The sequence below is a fragment of the Branchiostoma belcheri genome, unplaced genomic scaffold, assembly GCF_001625305.1.
Source record: "Branchiostoma belcheri isolate BF01 breed outbred unplaced genomic scaffold, Haploidv18h27 scaffold4, whole genome shotgun sequence".
NCBI lineage: Eukaryota > Metazoa > Chordata > Leptocardii > Amphioxiformes > Branchiostomatidae > Branchiostoma > Branchiostoma belcheri.
In genome coordinates, this window is record NW_017804020.1 from 310,237 (window position 1) to 325,126 (window position 14,890).

A 14,890-nucleotide genomic window follows, 5' to 3' on the forward strand; every position below is an offset into this window, starting at 1 on the left:
CAGGAAGCCGCTGAGCTCAGCACCAGCCAGGCTGCAGCGAATGCTGTTAAGGCTGCAGAAATACGACCTGGCAGTACAGCACCGACCCGGCAAGGAGATACCGGTAGCTGACGCCCTGAGCAGGCTATACCTGAAGGAGACGGACAATATGTCCGAAACGTTCGAGGCACAGGTACACCTGGTAACCAGCAACATACCTGTGTCCTCACAGAGGATGCAAGAGGTCCGCCAAGAAACAGGAAGAGACCCCCAGCTGATCATCCTCATGGACACCATCCGGGAAGGATGGCCGGACACAAAACGACAGTGTGACACCCGAGTGACAGAATACTGGAATCACAGGGACGAGCTAACCATTGAGAAAGGTGTCATCTTCAAGGGACAAAAGATCGTGATCCCGAAGGCCATGAGAAGAGAAATGCTGGACATCTTGCACGAAGGCCACCTTGGGCAAGAGAAAACCAAGGCAAGAGCCAGAGATATCCTTTTTTGGCCTGGCATGAATGGCCAGATTGATGAAAAAGTCCAGAAATGTGTGACCTGTCAAGAGAACCGTGCGTCCAATGCGAAGGAGCCCTTGATGCCACACCCAACACCACAGAGGCCGTGGCAGAAAGTGGCCACAGATCTGTTCCACTGGGACGGGAAGGACTTTGTGCTGGTGGTAGATTACTATAGCAAATACGTCGAGCTCCACAAGCTCGAGCACACCCGGTCCACTGATGTCATCACCAAGCTCAAGAAAACTTTCGCGACACACGGGATACCAGAAGAGGTCATCAGCGACAATGGACCTCAGTACGCGAGCGAAGAGTTCAGGAAGTTCGCGCAAGCATGGTCATTCAAGCACACTACTTCGAGCCCGCGATATCCGCAGTCGAACGGATTGGCCGAAAGAACAGTGCAGACCATGAAGCACCTGTTAGAGAAGACGCGAGCAGATAACAAGGAACCGTTCCTCGCGCTGCTGGAGTATCGAAATACTCCAGTAAACAATGCTCTGCCGTCGCCGGCACAACTCCTGATGGGCCGAAGACTGCGTACGCGCTTGCCGACGACCAACGAGCAACTGATGCCGCAGTCAGTCAATCACAAAGATGTGCGGCAGCAGCTACAAGACAAACAACAACGTCAGAAGACCTGGTATGACAGGAATGCCAGAAGTCTTCCTACGCTGACACCAGGCAACGCCGTCCGAATGCAACAGACAAACGGCAAGTGGACGCCCGCCACCGTAGTCAGCAAATGCGACCAACCGAGGTCGTACATCATCCAGACGCCTGAAGGTGCACAATACAGGCGCAACAACAAGCATCTCCTGAAGACGAACGCCTACCCCCGCAGCGGTAGCCCAACACCAGCGTCAGGAGACAACACTCCAGCCATGACGGTGACATCCAACGCACCGGCAGAGACTACACCGCCCGTGACAACTACACCAGTGGTGACAGCACCGCCCACTGCAGCCTACGTCACGAGATCGGGACGCACCGTCAACCCTCCAACAAAGCTGGATTTGTGATTAATGCAATGGACAATGAACACGGACAATGAGCACGGACAATGAATTGCTAGTTTAAAGAATAAAGTAGCGTTAATGCATGCACTTTTAACTAACCTTTTGCTAAAGAAAGGGGGATGTAGTGATATTAAAGTCAAGCCAGGAAACACCCCTCTCTTACTACGTGTATTAGACTAGTCCAAGTGGTCTCAAGTAACCGGACCCTACCACGCTCTCTCTTTCTGCCGGGACCCCAGATTGAGCAGACGCATCTATGTACCTCAGAGTTACTAACCCTCCTGATTAAAGACCATCCAATGGTATCGGCCCGCCTCGTCTCAAGTTCAAGATCGAGAATATAACAGGTAGAACACTGAGGAACAGTCAAAGCATGTCTCCTACGCCAGAACCAAAAGACTGAAGAAATCTTTTGTGCATTGCACTATTAGACTCTATAACAACATGCATAGTGGGTCATAAACTACGTGTTTCGCTATTCTCATTGAAGTTTCGGAAACATTGTCATCTTGTAATATCTGTGTAATTGTTTCTGAAAAAAAAAATTGTGCCCCATCCAGGGAGAATCCAAATACCCCCCCCCCCCCCACCTATGTAAATTTTGAGTATTGTGAAAAGAGGCTTGAAGTTTAAAACCCCATAAACAGTATACCCACCACTGTGTGCCTGGATGTTTTGCATCCTGAGCTGGTCGGGAGCCTGTAGCAGGGAGAGTTGTCCATTCTTGTGACCTGCAAACACAACTGCCTTCCCAGCTGTGGTGTGTTCCTGCCCCAGCGCCAACTCCAGTTTTATCAATGCAGCGCTCAGTACCTGGGACAGAAGAGGTTAAAAGGTTAATGGACTGAAAATCTATACAAAAAACCACGGCAAGCTCAATACTCATGGCAAAAAAAAGGAATAGCAAGTAAGAAAAATGAAGTACCGGTATGGCCACACCAATTTAATTAATTGGTACTCAGATTCACCTGCTAACCTGCTCACTAATTTGTAAAAAAAAAATTCAAAACTCCAAAATGCTCATAGTTTGGCCCAGAGGGTTGACAAAAGCTCTGTGTCTTCTTAGTTGTTACAGTTTTTCCATCTATCAGTGCATTGGTTCAATAATGTTTAAAATGTATTGTTTGATTCATAAACTAGTCTGGTATGTTGACTTCATGGCTCCTATCATAGATTTTGGGGCTTGTTTAATAGGGCTGTTTTTTTGTTGCCCTGTCACTTCATATTTTTTTCTAAAGAAAACAAATCCAATTGGTGTGGCCTAAGGAGGATGTCTGTATGGAAATAATGTAGTGTCTTAGTATTTTTTCCCAAGCAATGTCATGTTGCACCTGTATTTAGATTTTCCTACCTGTTCATCGTCCGTCTCAGGACAGAGCAGCTGTTGAGGCATACAGGGGTTGGTGGAGCTGTCATACACCAGAACTGTTCATAGGGCAAAGGGAAACAGGCTGTTCATGTGATGTGTACAATGGTGGTGTCGATAAGTTATTGTACAGTCTGTAATCTTAATCGTGACAGTATCAATGAGACAAAAAGCAGATAAAAAGGTTGATGAAACATTAATTCTGAACAAAATTACATTCTTCATTAGAAGAAGTTAAGTAGAAGTTAGGCCTAGGAAAAAAAATGTTGTGTTTCCTGTTTCAGTCCTGAAAACAATTAGGGTCGGTAGGTACTGATTATCCCCTTTTTTAAAGACTTTGGCGATCTCTAGTGATCCAACTTAAACAATACAGTTTTACAAAGCAAAACTTGCATGAGGACACTTACATTTTCAATATCAATGTTGGAAAACTGATTGTACAACATTTAATCACTCAGGAGTCAGATCATGGAGACAGAAATGGTTGAAAAATTTGTGTCCCTTGCAGGGTTCTGCAGAAAAAAGGCTAGGATTGGTCATGAAACAGGCCATGGAACAACATTTTTTTCCTAGGCCATAGAGGGCTTCTACCATCTGATATCCTTTGGATTCCCCAGTAGATTTTTTCTAATCTTAATGGGGACTACTCCAGCCAGATTTTAATGCACTAAGTGACATACCCTCTCCATCTTTCAGCACTGCAAAGATTCTGTTGGCACTGGGGTCATACACTAGGTTATCCAGAACTTGGTAGGTGGCCATGGGATAGATGATGTTCAACACTACCCCAGAAACAGCTGACAGAATACGTACACTGCCATCCTTGAGAGAAACAACAAACAAACAAATAAACATTACACTTGCAGTAATGTGGCGGTTCAAAATTAATCCACACTTGCTCTACAAGTCATGTTTTCTGTGCGAGACTTATTGGAGATGCCACACAAGTTATGATTTTTAATCCAAAGCAACTTTTTTAAGTTAACAGCAATCAAAGCTTACAGCTTTTGAAATACACAAATTACAGGTGGCCTGGCTTAAGTCACAGTTTGCCTTCTAAAATAAACAGCTGTTGTTGATGGCAACCTGAAATATTGTTGGGCAACCTAGCTTTTGCCTTTAATAGGTTGCCCAGTGGGTAACCTGAGAAACAAAATTCAACCCCCTACCTCTCCCTAAATCTTAGCTGTTGTTGATGGCAACCTGAAATATTGTTGGGCAACCTGTAGCTTTTGCCTTTAATGGGTTGCCCAGTGGGTAACCCCCAAAAAAAGTATTTGAAGCCCTGTAGTTCCTACCTCTCCTGTCACCAGGACCCGTGATGGCAGTCCTGCCCAGTTGATGCGTACCAGTTTGTTAACACTACAGTACACGTGGCTGAAGGTAGAGTGGAACTGGTTCAGGTACCACACCTACATGTAGGGTACAAAACTCTTGTCAGTACAAAATGCTACAACAAACGCCAGACTACTGTCTGTCACTTAATTTGCGAGGTAGCAAAAGTTCGCAGTCTGAGAAAAATGGACATGTTCACGGAACTATACTTTCGGGGTGACTGCAGGTGCAACAAAAAGAATGTCGGCGAATTATTTGTTCACGGTAATGATAAGTTTGCAGTACAGAAGTTACAATTTACTGGAAAGCACTGTCTCGTGGTGCTGTCCTTGGTGCTGAACTTAGTCCCCAGTGTTGAAACTGTAATAATGATGCATTTTAAAAACCCCAGAGGCCCAGACCATCCTCCCTTGAACTCTTGAAAAGTGGCTATATGGCCAAAGAGTATATTTTGCACATTTTCAAGGTTAAATGAAGGTTGAAAATACTGATTGACTTTTCCATTGCATCTAAATTATATTTTATAAATTGAACAAACCTGACATTACACACATTATTGCTATTGCTAGTCACCTACCTTGATCTGATGTTTTGTCCTGTAGAATATAGTGCCTGACCCTAACATGCTCATCTCCAAGATGTCATCCCCTATGTCCAAACGATAGGTCTGAAAACAAAGGAATTTCATTTATTTGATATTCAATTGGCAATTTTCCGTGTCTTTTTGACCAACGCTATTGTACCAAAACAGTTACTAGAGTAACGATAGGTATAATTTTTTCTTACTACCAACACTGCTGAACTTCAGTGGTATCCCTTTTTTTCTATAATTATATTGATTCAAAGATTGGCTATTTAAAGCATAAATAAGCAGATTACCAATCTGACCCGGCCATTTTTAGCTGAGATCTGACTTAACCTGTTCTAGAGTGTCCAGCCTCCAAACCCTGATGGACCCATCCCTGGACCCAGACACCAGTAGTGGGTAGCGGGGGTGCAGAGCCAGCCCTGTGATGTGGTTATAGTGGCCCATAAACTCATGGACCTGGCTGAACACAATGGAGTTCCACACCTGGAGATGGAAAAGAAACACATGACATTGTACTTTTCAATCTCACCTCATTTCTTTCTGTTTATTACGATAACCTTAGCCTAATGGCTAATCTTATAGGGTTCAAATTTAACAGCTAAAGTGTTAAAAGAGTTGCTACACACCTAAACTGTCTTGTTTGAACAAATCGTGGATTGCCTTTTAAAGATAGACAGACCAGAAAAGTGTTTTGATATTGGGCAGTTACTTGTTCCAAACCCTACACATAAGAGCATCAGGTACATAAAAGTACATGTTGATTTGAAAACATCATTCAATCAAGGGAACTCTACCAGTATCATTTTACTAGTAGACAGTGCAATTTTACTACTAAAATTGCACTGTATTCCATAAAATTGCACTGTATTCCTTAAAATTGCACTGTATTCCGTAATTGCACTGTATACTAATACAATATTGTACTGTATTCCGTAAAATTGCACTGTATTCTGTAAAATTGCACTGTATACTCTGGCACCCCTGTCTACTGTAACAATACCTTCATGGTCCCATCTGTTGCTGCAGTGATGAAGTATTCCTTGGGCCTGTAGGCGATACAGCAGCTGAGGTCAGCCTTGTGCCAGTTGGGCAGGAAACGCTCCTGCATGCGGCTGCTGTAGTTGATGAAGAAGACTCCGTCATCGCACATCGCTATCAGCTGCCTCGTCCTTCTGTCCACCTGTAGGTTCAGAACCCACTGCAAAATGGTGAGAATAAATGAATGAATAAATGAATGGTATCAAAGAGAGAATGAATGGTAAGAGAGAATGAATGAAGGAATGAATCTTTATTATTCCACCGGCAGGCATACATTTTGTATCAGTCTGAATTTCCTTGAATTTACAAAGTATAGCTCCGTAGTTTTTTAAATTTGCATACAAGATACTAAATACTTCGTCCATTATCTACATCAAAATTCACATCATAGAAACATGTTTCAGTTTGATACAGATGATTATGAGAGATCAACTGAGAGCCAGTCACTCTCTTTCTCTCTTTTTCTTCAAAATTTCCTGTACATAAACTTTTAAACCTAGCACTTGGGATGTGACGGAAAACTTTTTTCAACCAATATCTCTAACTTGAAAAATCTTGGGTAAAAACATAAAGACATTCAACGGACCAGTGACAACTAAGAAGTCTCAAAATGTTGGAAATTGCGTTCTTGATTGGCTTGAAAACCCCAAATTTCCCGGACCCTGCTTAAGACTGCGATTGCTTGCCCCAGATTTGATTACAAAACTGGGCGGATGGAAAGAATCTGAGCTGACTAGAGCCCTGCTTTTGACAATAACAGTCTGCATTGCAGGATGTGAAATAATCTGTACCTGATCTCTGGTGAGATCTGTGATGAAGGGCTTGGATGGCACCAGCTTGGCCCGGATGTCAAACATGCCGAGTTTGAAGGTCAGCAACGATCCAACTGTCCCCAACACCAGCTCATCAGTGTCATCAAGGAAGGCCATGGACAAGACAGTGGTCGGCATGGGGCTTGTGGATAACTGTGGAAAACAGTATCAGAAATTTTCTTTAAGTGAGTGATATCTATTTGCTCTGAGGAAAAACTAGTTGTAGGTTGTTGATTATGTTTATCTAAGGAAAACACACTGTTTTTGCTCTGTTTCCTCTTTTTGTTCTCCAAACAAATAAGGTCAATGAACTCAACCAAATGTCTGTCACCATGGTAACTAATTTGAAGACATGACTGTTTCTTGTTCTTTTCTGAGCTGGGATTCATGGTTTTCTCACCAAGGACAGCAACATTGCACTATTCCTAGCCTTGTGCATGTTTTCTGCACTTCCTTTCCAGATTGTGAAAGATAGGTTATAACAATCTCTTGTGGTTCTGTCCTTGGTGCTGAAAGTAGTCCATGGTGCTCAAATAGTGTTGGAGCTATCTGTTTTCATTAACACCTAGTGTGACGATGTGGGGGCAAGTTAGCTTTCAAACTGGACTTCACAGGCCAAAGTAAAAGAGCTACGTACAAGTTACTTTTTTTATTGAATACAAAAATGGATTGATACAAAATAAGTCCTAACCTGTTTGAAGTCGTGCAGCATGTCAGTGAAGATGTTGATCGTCATGTCGCTGGAACAGTAGCCCACCAGAGCGTGGACCTTAGGGATGCACTTCAGCAGGGTCATAGCAGGGGTCACAGGATATCTGCAGTTAGAAAAGTCAACATCGGTTAAGGGGTTGGTGGAAAACAATGTCCAGTCCAATTGGCAGAAAACAAAGTCCAGTCTGATTGGGGGGTGGAAAATTAGTCGGATTAATTAAGGCCACAATGAAAGTAGTACTGCAAGTTCCTGTAGTAAGAGTTCTTCTTTTTCAACTGATACATGAAATGTTGACGTACTTCTTTAGTTCAGCGCCATTGGTGTCTGCGTCGATGTTCCACAGGTACAGCTGGTTGGTGACTCCCACGCCCTGATTGGCCACAAAGATGTCCCCCGTCAGGACACGCTGGGAGCACATGCAGCGTACAGGGTTGGGGTGGGACAGGTTGTGCTCCAGCTGAAGTAATAACAAAACAGCACATTGAACGAAATTGTAATATAACATTTTTATTATAATTTCATAATATTTATTAATAACATAAATCCAAATTGTGTTTCAAAACATTTTGAAATTAAGATCTCCTTTTTATTGCAACTTTCGAAATTTTGGCTAATTATGGCATTTTGAAAAACATGCTACTCAAGTACTTTTTTTATGTTAATTTCAGAATACTTACAATATTTCCAAATTATCTGAAAATAATTCAAAAATATTAGAAATGTAATTAAAAAACCTGTGTGGTGACTTGGAATTTGCATGTATATAAATGATTCCTCATATCGTATTATTGCAATAAATAAAGAATTTACTCTTAGTTCCCTCCATATCTATTCGATGATCTACTAGTATATTGAATTTCCAGGAACTGATCAGTAACTGACAGTCTCATTTCAGTAAAATGTCAGTAAAGCAGGTTTTGAAACAGACACCTGACAGTGTGTCTTTTCTAGCATTGTGTTACCCTTGACAAGAAACATAGACACAACAAACTTGTACTTCAATGTCAATGTTACAATCAAAAGCATATAATGTTACATCATGCTCCAAATGTTATGTGTTGGGAGCTATGGCTGAAAATCAGGATAAATGTTGGGGTATCCTATCAACATTTTCAGGGTTGAATTTTTCAAATAGAACTGTAACAATGAACCTTTGGCACTCCATCTGATCCATGGGTGCCATACTGTGCCACATAATACTACAAAGAGGGATTGACCCTGTCATGTCATGGGCCAATTGGTGTTTGGGTCACAGTAGATTGATTCTGAAACCGGGAGAATTAAACTTGATAGTATGAGAAAGAAAGGTGATACATTCAGTCCCCTGTAGCGATATTATACAATGAATGAGGAAAAATTGTTGCTAAAACATTTGAAGTTCCAACTGAATGCAGTTTTCAAGTTTAGTCTCTGTACACTTGAAGAAGCCACACAGGCAAAACCGGTCGTGTGACAGGCTGAATAAAAGTTCCAAACAGGAACTATGCAGTTCCAGATGTCTTACTGAGGGATGACTGCATGTGCAAGATGTCGGTTAGCTGAGGAATGAATCCCCTTGAATTTACATTACAATTTTCAAGTTTGGTTTTTAAGAACAAAAGACAACAATTCTGAAGACCTCAGTTCAATGTTTGTTTGCCCACAAATTTTGCTTCACTTGAGTAGCCCAAGAGAAACACAACAAAGAGCTAAAAATATAGTTTCAAAGCAAAAAGAGACAAAGGCAGGGAAAACTGAGAAGCCTCAAACTCAGACGGCCTCTTCCAATCTATAAGCTATCATCAACACATAACTGCTTACACAAAAACATCATCTATGTCAGCTTTATATTTACTGTCAACATACTAGAAAGTTGACTCTTTTGACCTTGAGCTTCAATTTTGTCTTTGAATCAGCCTTCTGTGTCTTAAAATCACATGTGAAAAATAACATTCATGGCCGCACCAATTGGATTTGATGATTCTCAGATTTTTTCAGAAAAATATGAAGAGACAGGGCAGAAAAAAAAGAAGAAACACAGGCCTAGACATCCTACAATTATATAGCACTTCAACCGGGCCAAAATTATTTTGGAGTTGATTCAAGAACCAACAAATGAAATTGGTGTGGCCTAAAGCACAGTTTAATTTTTTTTGTATTTTTCATTACTGTTGATGATATGGCTCCAAAGGTGGAAAACTCACAGGCAAATTCTTACTGAAAGGCTCAAAATCCTTCCATGGAACAATTAAACATTCTTCACTCTCTCTCAGTGCATATTACGTTGCCGAAGAGGATATGGGTGCTTGACACAAAATAGTAACTGCAAATCCAGCTGATAGTTTGCTTCTACATATTAAAGAACTATTCTCAAACAATTATGATCTTTTATTCCCTAGACCAAGCTAATATTTACGCACTGCGTAGGCCCTATAACTCTATCAAAGCCCTACATAAATAATTAACCAAATCAATGTTCGTTTATCGCCCATGTCCCTTTATGAGCCCCTTCACAAATAGTTTACCCAAGCCTCAGAAGTGTTGAAAATATGGACTGCCCACTTTGCAAACTTGATATGTAATCACCACTATCGAGTCATTGATGGCCGCTAAATGTCAAGCACCTTCAAGACGGGGAAAGAGCAAACAGTTTCCTTAGAGACATTTTCTCTCCTTTATGTTAATGTTTGTTGCTGGTAAAGAAAACTACTGGCATATCCTGTATAAGCTATTGTGGCCATAGCACCAAAGACTTTGCTGAAGGCATCCAGTGCAGTTATTAGGGTTTGGAAACCTAATTTTTCCAAAGCCAATATTCTAGTCATTTATCTACATATTGAGTTGAAAAACAGTGTATATTGACCCTCATCGAGCAAAATTCCCGAAATTCTGACAGAAAATGGTTACTGGAAGGTGATTTTTAGGGTACTGCCCAGAAAATAATATTATATATCATCTTATGACTTGTTTCTGCAGTTTTGAATGCCCAAAGCCTGAAATGCTGACTAAAATGTGCTAATGTGAAGCAGTATGTGTCAATATCACAAAGATTGCCTTATTCAGAATATTTCCAGTTTTGTTATCCTGAAATTGCATTGGATACGCTGCGACAGTATGGGATCCATATACAAAGAAAGACAAAGACAAATTGGAAAGGGTACAGAATCAAGCTGCAAGATTCTGTATGAACAACTATGTAAGAGGTGCTAGTGTCACGGAAATGAAAAGAAACCTACAGTGGACCTCACTGGAAGACAGAAGAAAGATGTCTAGACTACTAGTATGCATGATGTACAAAATGACTAATAAACTGGTGGATGTCCCAACTACTAAGTACCTAATACCAGCCCAGAAGAGAACAAGAAATAGCCACGCATTCAAGTACCAGAGTTATCAACCAAGGATTGAGGTGTTCAAGAATTCATTCTTTCCTAGAACTATCGCAGAGTGGAACTCACTGTCACCAAGTACAGTAGGGGCATTGTCAATAGGATAGCTTTAAACAATGTCTAGAGCTAGAAGTTCAAGGGTTAGGTGTAACAAGTCGATCGGTGTAATATAGCCAGCTGCCGCCGCGCCGCGTGCCTGCGAAGCTGGTGTGTTACGCCGAAAGGCGGTTATACCGGCTATACAGATACAGATACAGACAGATACAGATACAGATGCCTTCAACTAACTTTAAAGTTTGAAATGTCCAGACATTCCAGCCTGCTGCTACTAACAATGTCCTTTCAATTTAAAGCTAAGGCCACACCAATTTAATTTCTTGGTTAACGGATTTTTCTAGAAAAATAATGGAGCGGGCGGGCGAAAAAAAAATAAAATAAAAACAGGCCTAGGCATCCTATTATTGCCCAAAATGGTTATGATAGGAGACATGAAGTCAACACACCAGGCCGGTTCAAAATTTAAACAATGAATTTTGAACTGTAAATGATACCACTGCATTGAAATATGGGATGACTGTAACAAGTAGCAAGAAAAGGACTGTTTTCAACTGTTCAGGGCAAAATATGAGCATTTTGCAGTTGATTCTGAATTTTTATTTTTATTTGCAAATCAGAGAAAAATGAAGCGGCGAATCCGTTAATCAAGAAATTAAATTGGTGTGGCCTAAAGACAAAATGTTTTTAGAAATTTCAAGAAGACTTCACATCACTATTTAGTCTAGCAAGGGAACTTGGACACCACTAACATTCCCCTTCAACCTGTCTTCTTATACCTGTTGCTAGTGGCAACCAAGTAAACAAAGCAATTATTTTCAAACTAAAAGTCACAACAATATTGCAATGGCTTTCTGCACCTTTGATCAAGCTAATACTATGACCCCAAAAAACTGTATTGCAGGTTAGTTCTTGGTAAAAAAAATTGGTAAACAGAGAATGGAACATCTTACATTTGTATTGTTTTTCGCAAAGCCATTTTTGCCTTTAAGGACTACACTTGGTTTGGAATGCCAGGCTAACACTCGTGAAATGGATTTAGCATGTGTATAAACTGGCTGCACACAATGTTTAAAAATTCTACCACTAAACGTCTGTTTCTATGGTTCATTTTCATTGTCCTTTTGATTTATGATGATACGGGTATTGAAGAGATTTTGCATATATCCTGAATAGAATTCGCCTATAGCATAAGTATACATGACATTTGTTTGGCCATACACTAAATACCACTTAGAAATGAGGACGCAAAAAAGATTCTATTGTTTACAAATGTGTTAAGCTGATGTTTATGAAATAACTGACACAGGCCAACTGGATGTGTTTGGTAGAATTTTTCCTTAAGGAAACTCAAAAGGCTAACAAAAAGATCTCCGGATTCATGTTGTGCGTAGACTTGGACTTTTGTCAAGCAACCAAAGTTCGTGCCTATGATATACTCTACAGGAATGTGTCGAACATTTATAGATCTGTTGCTATGGACAAAACAATGTTGCGTGACATCACAACTTTTGTTGTTCAATCATGACACAGGCCCTTATACTTGTTTGTGGTGCTAAACAATTAGTATCCATAGATACAAACAAACAACAATGATTTACCTTCAATTTTGGTTAACTGAAGGAAGAATGTTGTCAAACTAAATGACTGCATGTCTAATTCTGTACAAATCTTCTGATAAAAAACAGGTGTTGCCTGTTTCATTGTTTCAAGCGCTGATGACCTATGATAAAACAGTGTATATATGAATAGTGTGGACTTTGTGACTGTAGTGCCACTTATAGTTTGTCATATTGAAGTAGGTATTTGTCACAAAATACGTATACTGACCCTTTCAAAAATAAATCTGTATTAAGTTTAGCTCACTAGATTATTTCAAAAGGAAGAAGAAGTTGTGACAATTAAATGAAAGGTAAAGCAGTTGTCCTCCATTCAAGCGAAACATAAAGCCTTTTCTATTCCATTGACAGAAGAAAATGCTAGGAAATGCAACGTTGGCGACAACCTTTCTTTGGTTTATATCACAACTGAGTGGCCATGAGCTAGTGACGTCTAAACCAACTATGTGACAAAGACAGTAATACATTATTCATATCTACCCTTCACACAAGTACAGAGGGCCTGCATGGGGGGTAGTGATTACGAGTTATGCAAAATTTTCACCACCGATTACGAATAACGTTAAAATCTCAGAGCTGATTACGACTTTACGATTTGCGGCTGATGTCCTATTACGAATTACGTTGATTTTTGCGGAGGCTGCCTATGAATTATGAAGTCTAAAAAGGCCTGATTACGCCTCATGAAAAAGAACATGCAGGCCCTCAAGTACAGTCTTGTCCCCACAAGTTATCTGAATAGCAGCTGCTCTTATCAAAAATGTCAGTCAATTATTCAGTGACAGCTTTAACTATTTTCCAGCCCAAAAAACTTCAATGGGTGGACCTGAGTTTTCACTACCAATTCATAACAGTATTTGTCACGCCTGAAACATGAGAACATTGTTTCTATGGTGAGATTAGTGCTAGGTACCATGAAATCATTCAGAGAGTACTACCTTAAGGCGAGAACCCCTTATCTTAACAAAGCATGGTCTGACAAAGGTGGTTTATCCGGTGTGGATACAAAAGATAGTTATCATATCAAATCATAAATTGACCTGACAGTGTATGGTTGTGTGTACTACATGTTGTAGTGTCTTTAGGGCACACTGTTACCAAAATAGTTTTACATCTGGAGTTAATGCTTTAAGGGAATGTTATGACTTGCATTTGTTGCACCTCAAAGAGTCAGATCGAACTCAGACATTTTGCTTCAGTATCCCAGTATATTTTTGCACAGAAGTAGACATTCTTATGCTCTAAATCCCTCTAATACAATGCAAATTGGAGGGTGAGTTAGATTGATACACCGTGGACTGTAGAACTATTTACTTGTATTTATTGTTCAAATGGCAGTTTGACTACTACAGATAGCAGTGAATTGCACCATAAAGTTTTATTTCACAAATATTGCCATGGTAACAAAGGGGGGCAACAATAACAAATGGCAAAAGGTTTGTGAGGGAAAGGCCAAAATTGATGAAATTTGCGGTGCAAAAGCTTGCAAATTAAGATAAATCTCTAAGAAATAAAGATATATTTTTTCTTTCCTTCTGTGAATCTGAGGATCGTAAGTATGCGCACCTGTAGTCCATATGGAATGGTGACATTGTCCGCGTTCCTTTGGGAATTCCAGTTCCTCAGTTTCTTCTGAATGTCCGGTTGGACGTCTTTCCATGGCCGCAGTTTGCGGGTGGTCAAGGCCATTGGCACTTCCGAAGTGGACACTCACCTTCCTCAGTTGAACAATACTTTCTTTTTTAATCGTCACATCGTGAGAGTTCTAGAACGGACAGACTCCGTTGTTGCATCACAAATACAAACCCATAAAAAGCTCCATTCTGAAAAAAAATTCCTTTCAGAGTCTCCAAAACTTGGATTGGTAGACGATGAAAAGTTGGGAGCTCTTTTTTCCCTGAGCGCTCAGTTCACCAGCCGCAGTATAGAATAACAATGGGTAAACGGAACTGAAAATCTAAAATGTACTAATTGTCCTTATAGTAAGCGGCAACCGTTAAAACTCCCTTAGCGACCGCGTCCCTAACTTTGCACACCGGCTCAGTTCACAGGAAGCAATTATTTAACACACGAGCAGCAGTTGCTACGTCGCAAAGTCCGACCCCCGAAAAATATCTTTTCATCGCATGTCAACGCCGTAATCTTTCAATCATAACTCCGCCGCAAAGGCCCCCGTGCGGGACCCGGTTGTCACCGTCAGCACGTGCCAGGCGGGAGTGTTGGGAACGAGCTCTGGTCACCTGGGAAAAAGTTTGACATGACGTCACAGCTAGTGGGCGATTCCAACTTCAAGGGTAGACAGAACTTTTATAGATTTTTATATTAAACAAATTGGTAGCATATTCTTGATATCTAAGCATGTATTGTAGTTTTAAGTAGATAAAATACTCTTATTCTTTGCTTGATATTAATTTTTCTACCGTATGAAAGTCTCTATAAATACGAGTAACCCTACACGAATGTGTGTGTGCTTGCCAA

The 14,890-nt window shown here is 40.7% G+C and overlaps 1 protein-coding gene across 1 annotated transcript in view; it reads right to left on the reverse strand.

Annotated features, from left to right (window-relative positions):
- LOC109476871 overlaps positions 1-14,644 on the reverse strand; it is a 21,791-nt gene extending 7,147 nt beyond the window's left edge. Inside the window, exons 1-11 of the mRNA XM_019777887.1 lie at positions 13,979-14,644; positions 7,661-7,828; positions 7,351-7,506; positions 6,639-6,812; positions 5,810-6,007; positions 5,140-5,292; positions 4,798-4,887; positions 4,184-4,297; positions 3,566-3,707; positions 2,871-2,944; positions 2,176-2,332 (exon numbers count right to left, since the gene is read on the reverse strand). Of these exons, the coding sequence (XP_019633446.1) occupies positions 2,176-2,332; positions 2,871-2,944; positions 3,566-3,707; positions 4,184-4,297; positions 4,798-4,887; positions 5,140-5,292; positions 5,810-6,007; positions 6,639-6,812; positions 7,351-7,506; positions 7,661-7,828; positions 13,979-14,101 (1,549 nt within the window). The 5' untranslated portion in view covers positions 14,102-14,644. The remainder of the gene's footprint in view (positions 1-2,175; positions 2,333-2,870; positions 2,945-3,565; positions 3,708-4,183; positions 4,298-4,797; positions 4,888-5,139; positions 5,293-5,809; positions 6,008-6,638; positions 6,813-7,350; positions 7,507-7,660; positions 7,829-13,978) is intronic.
- Positions 14,645-14,890: the final 246 nt, after the last annotated feature.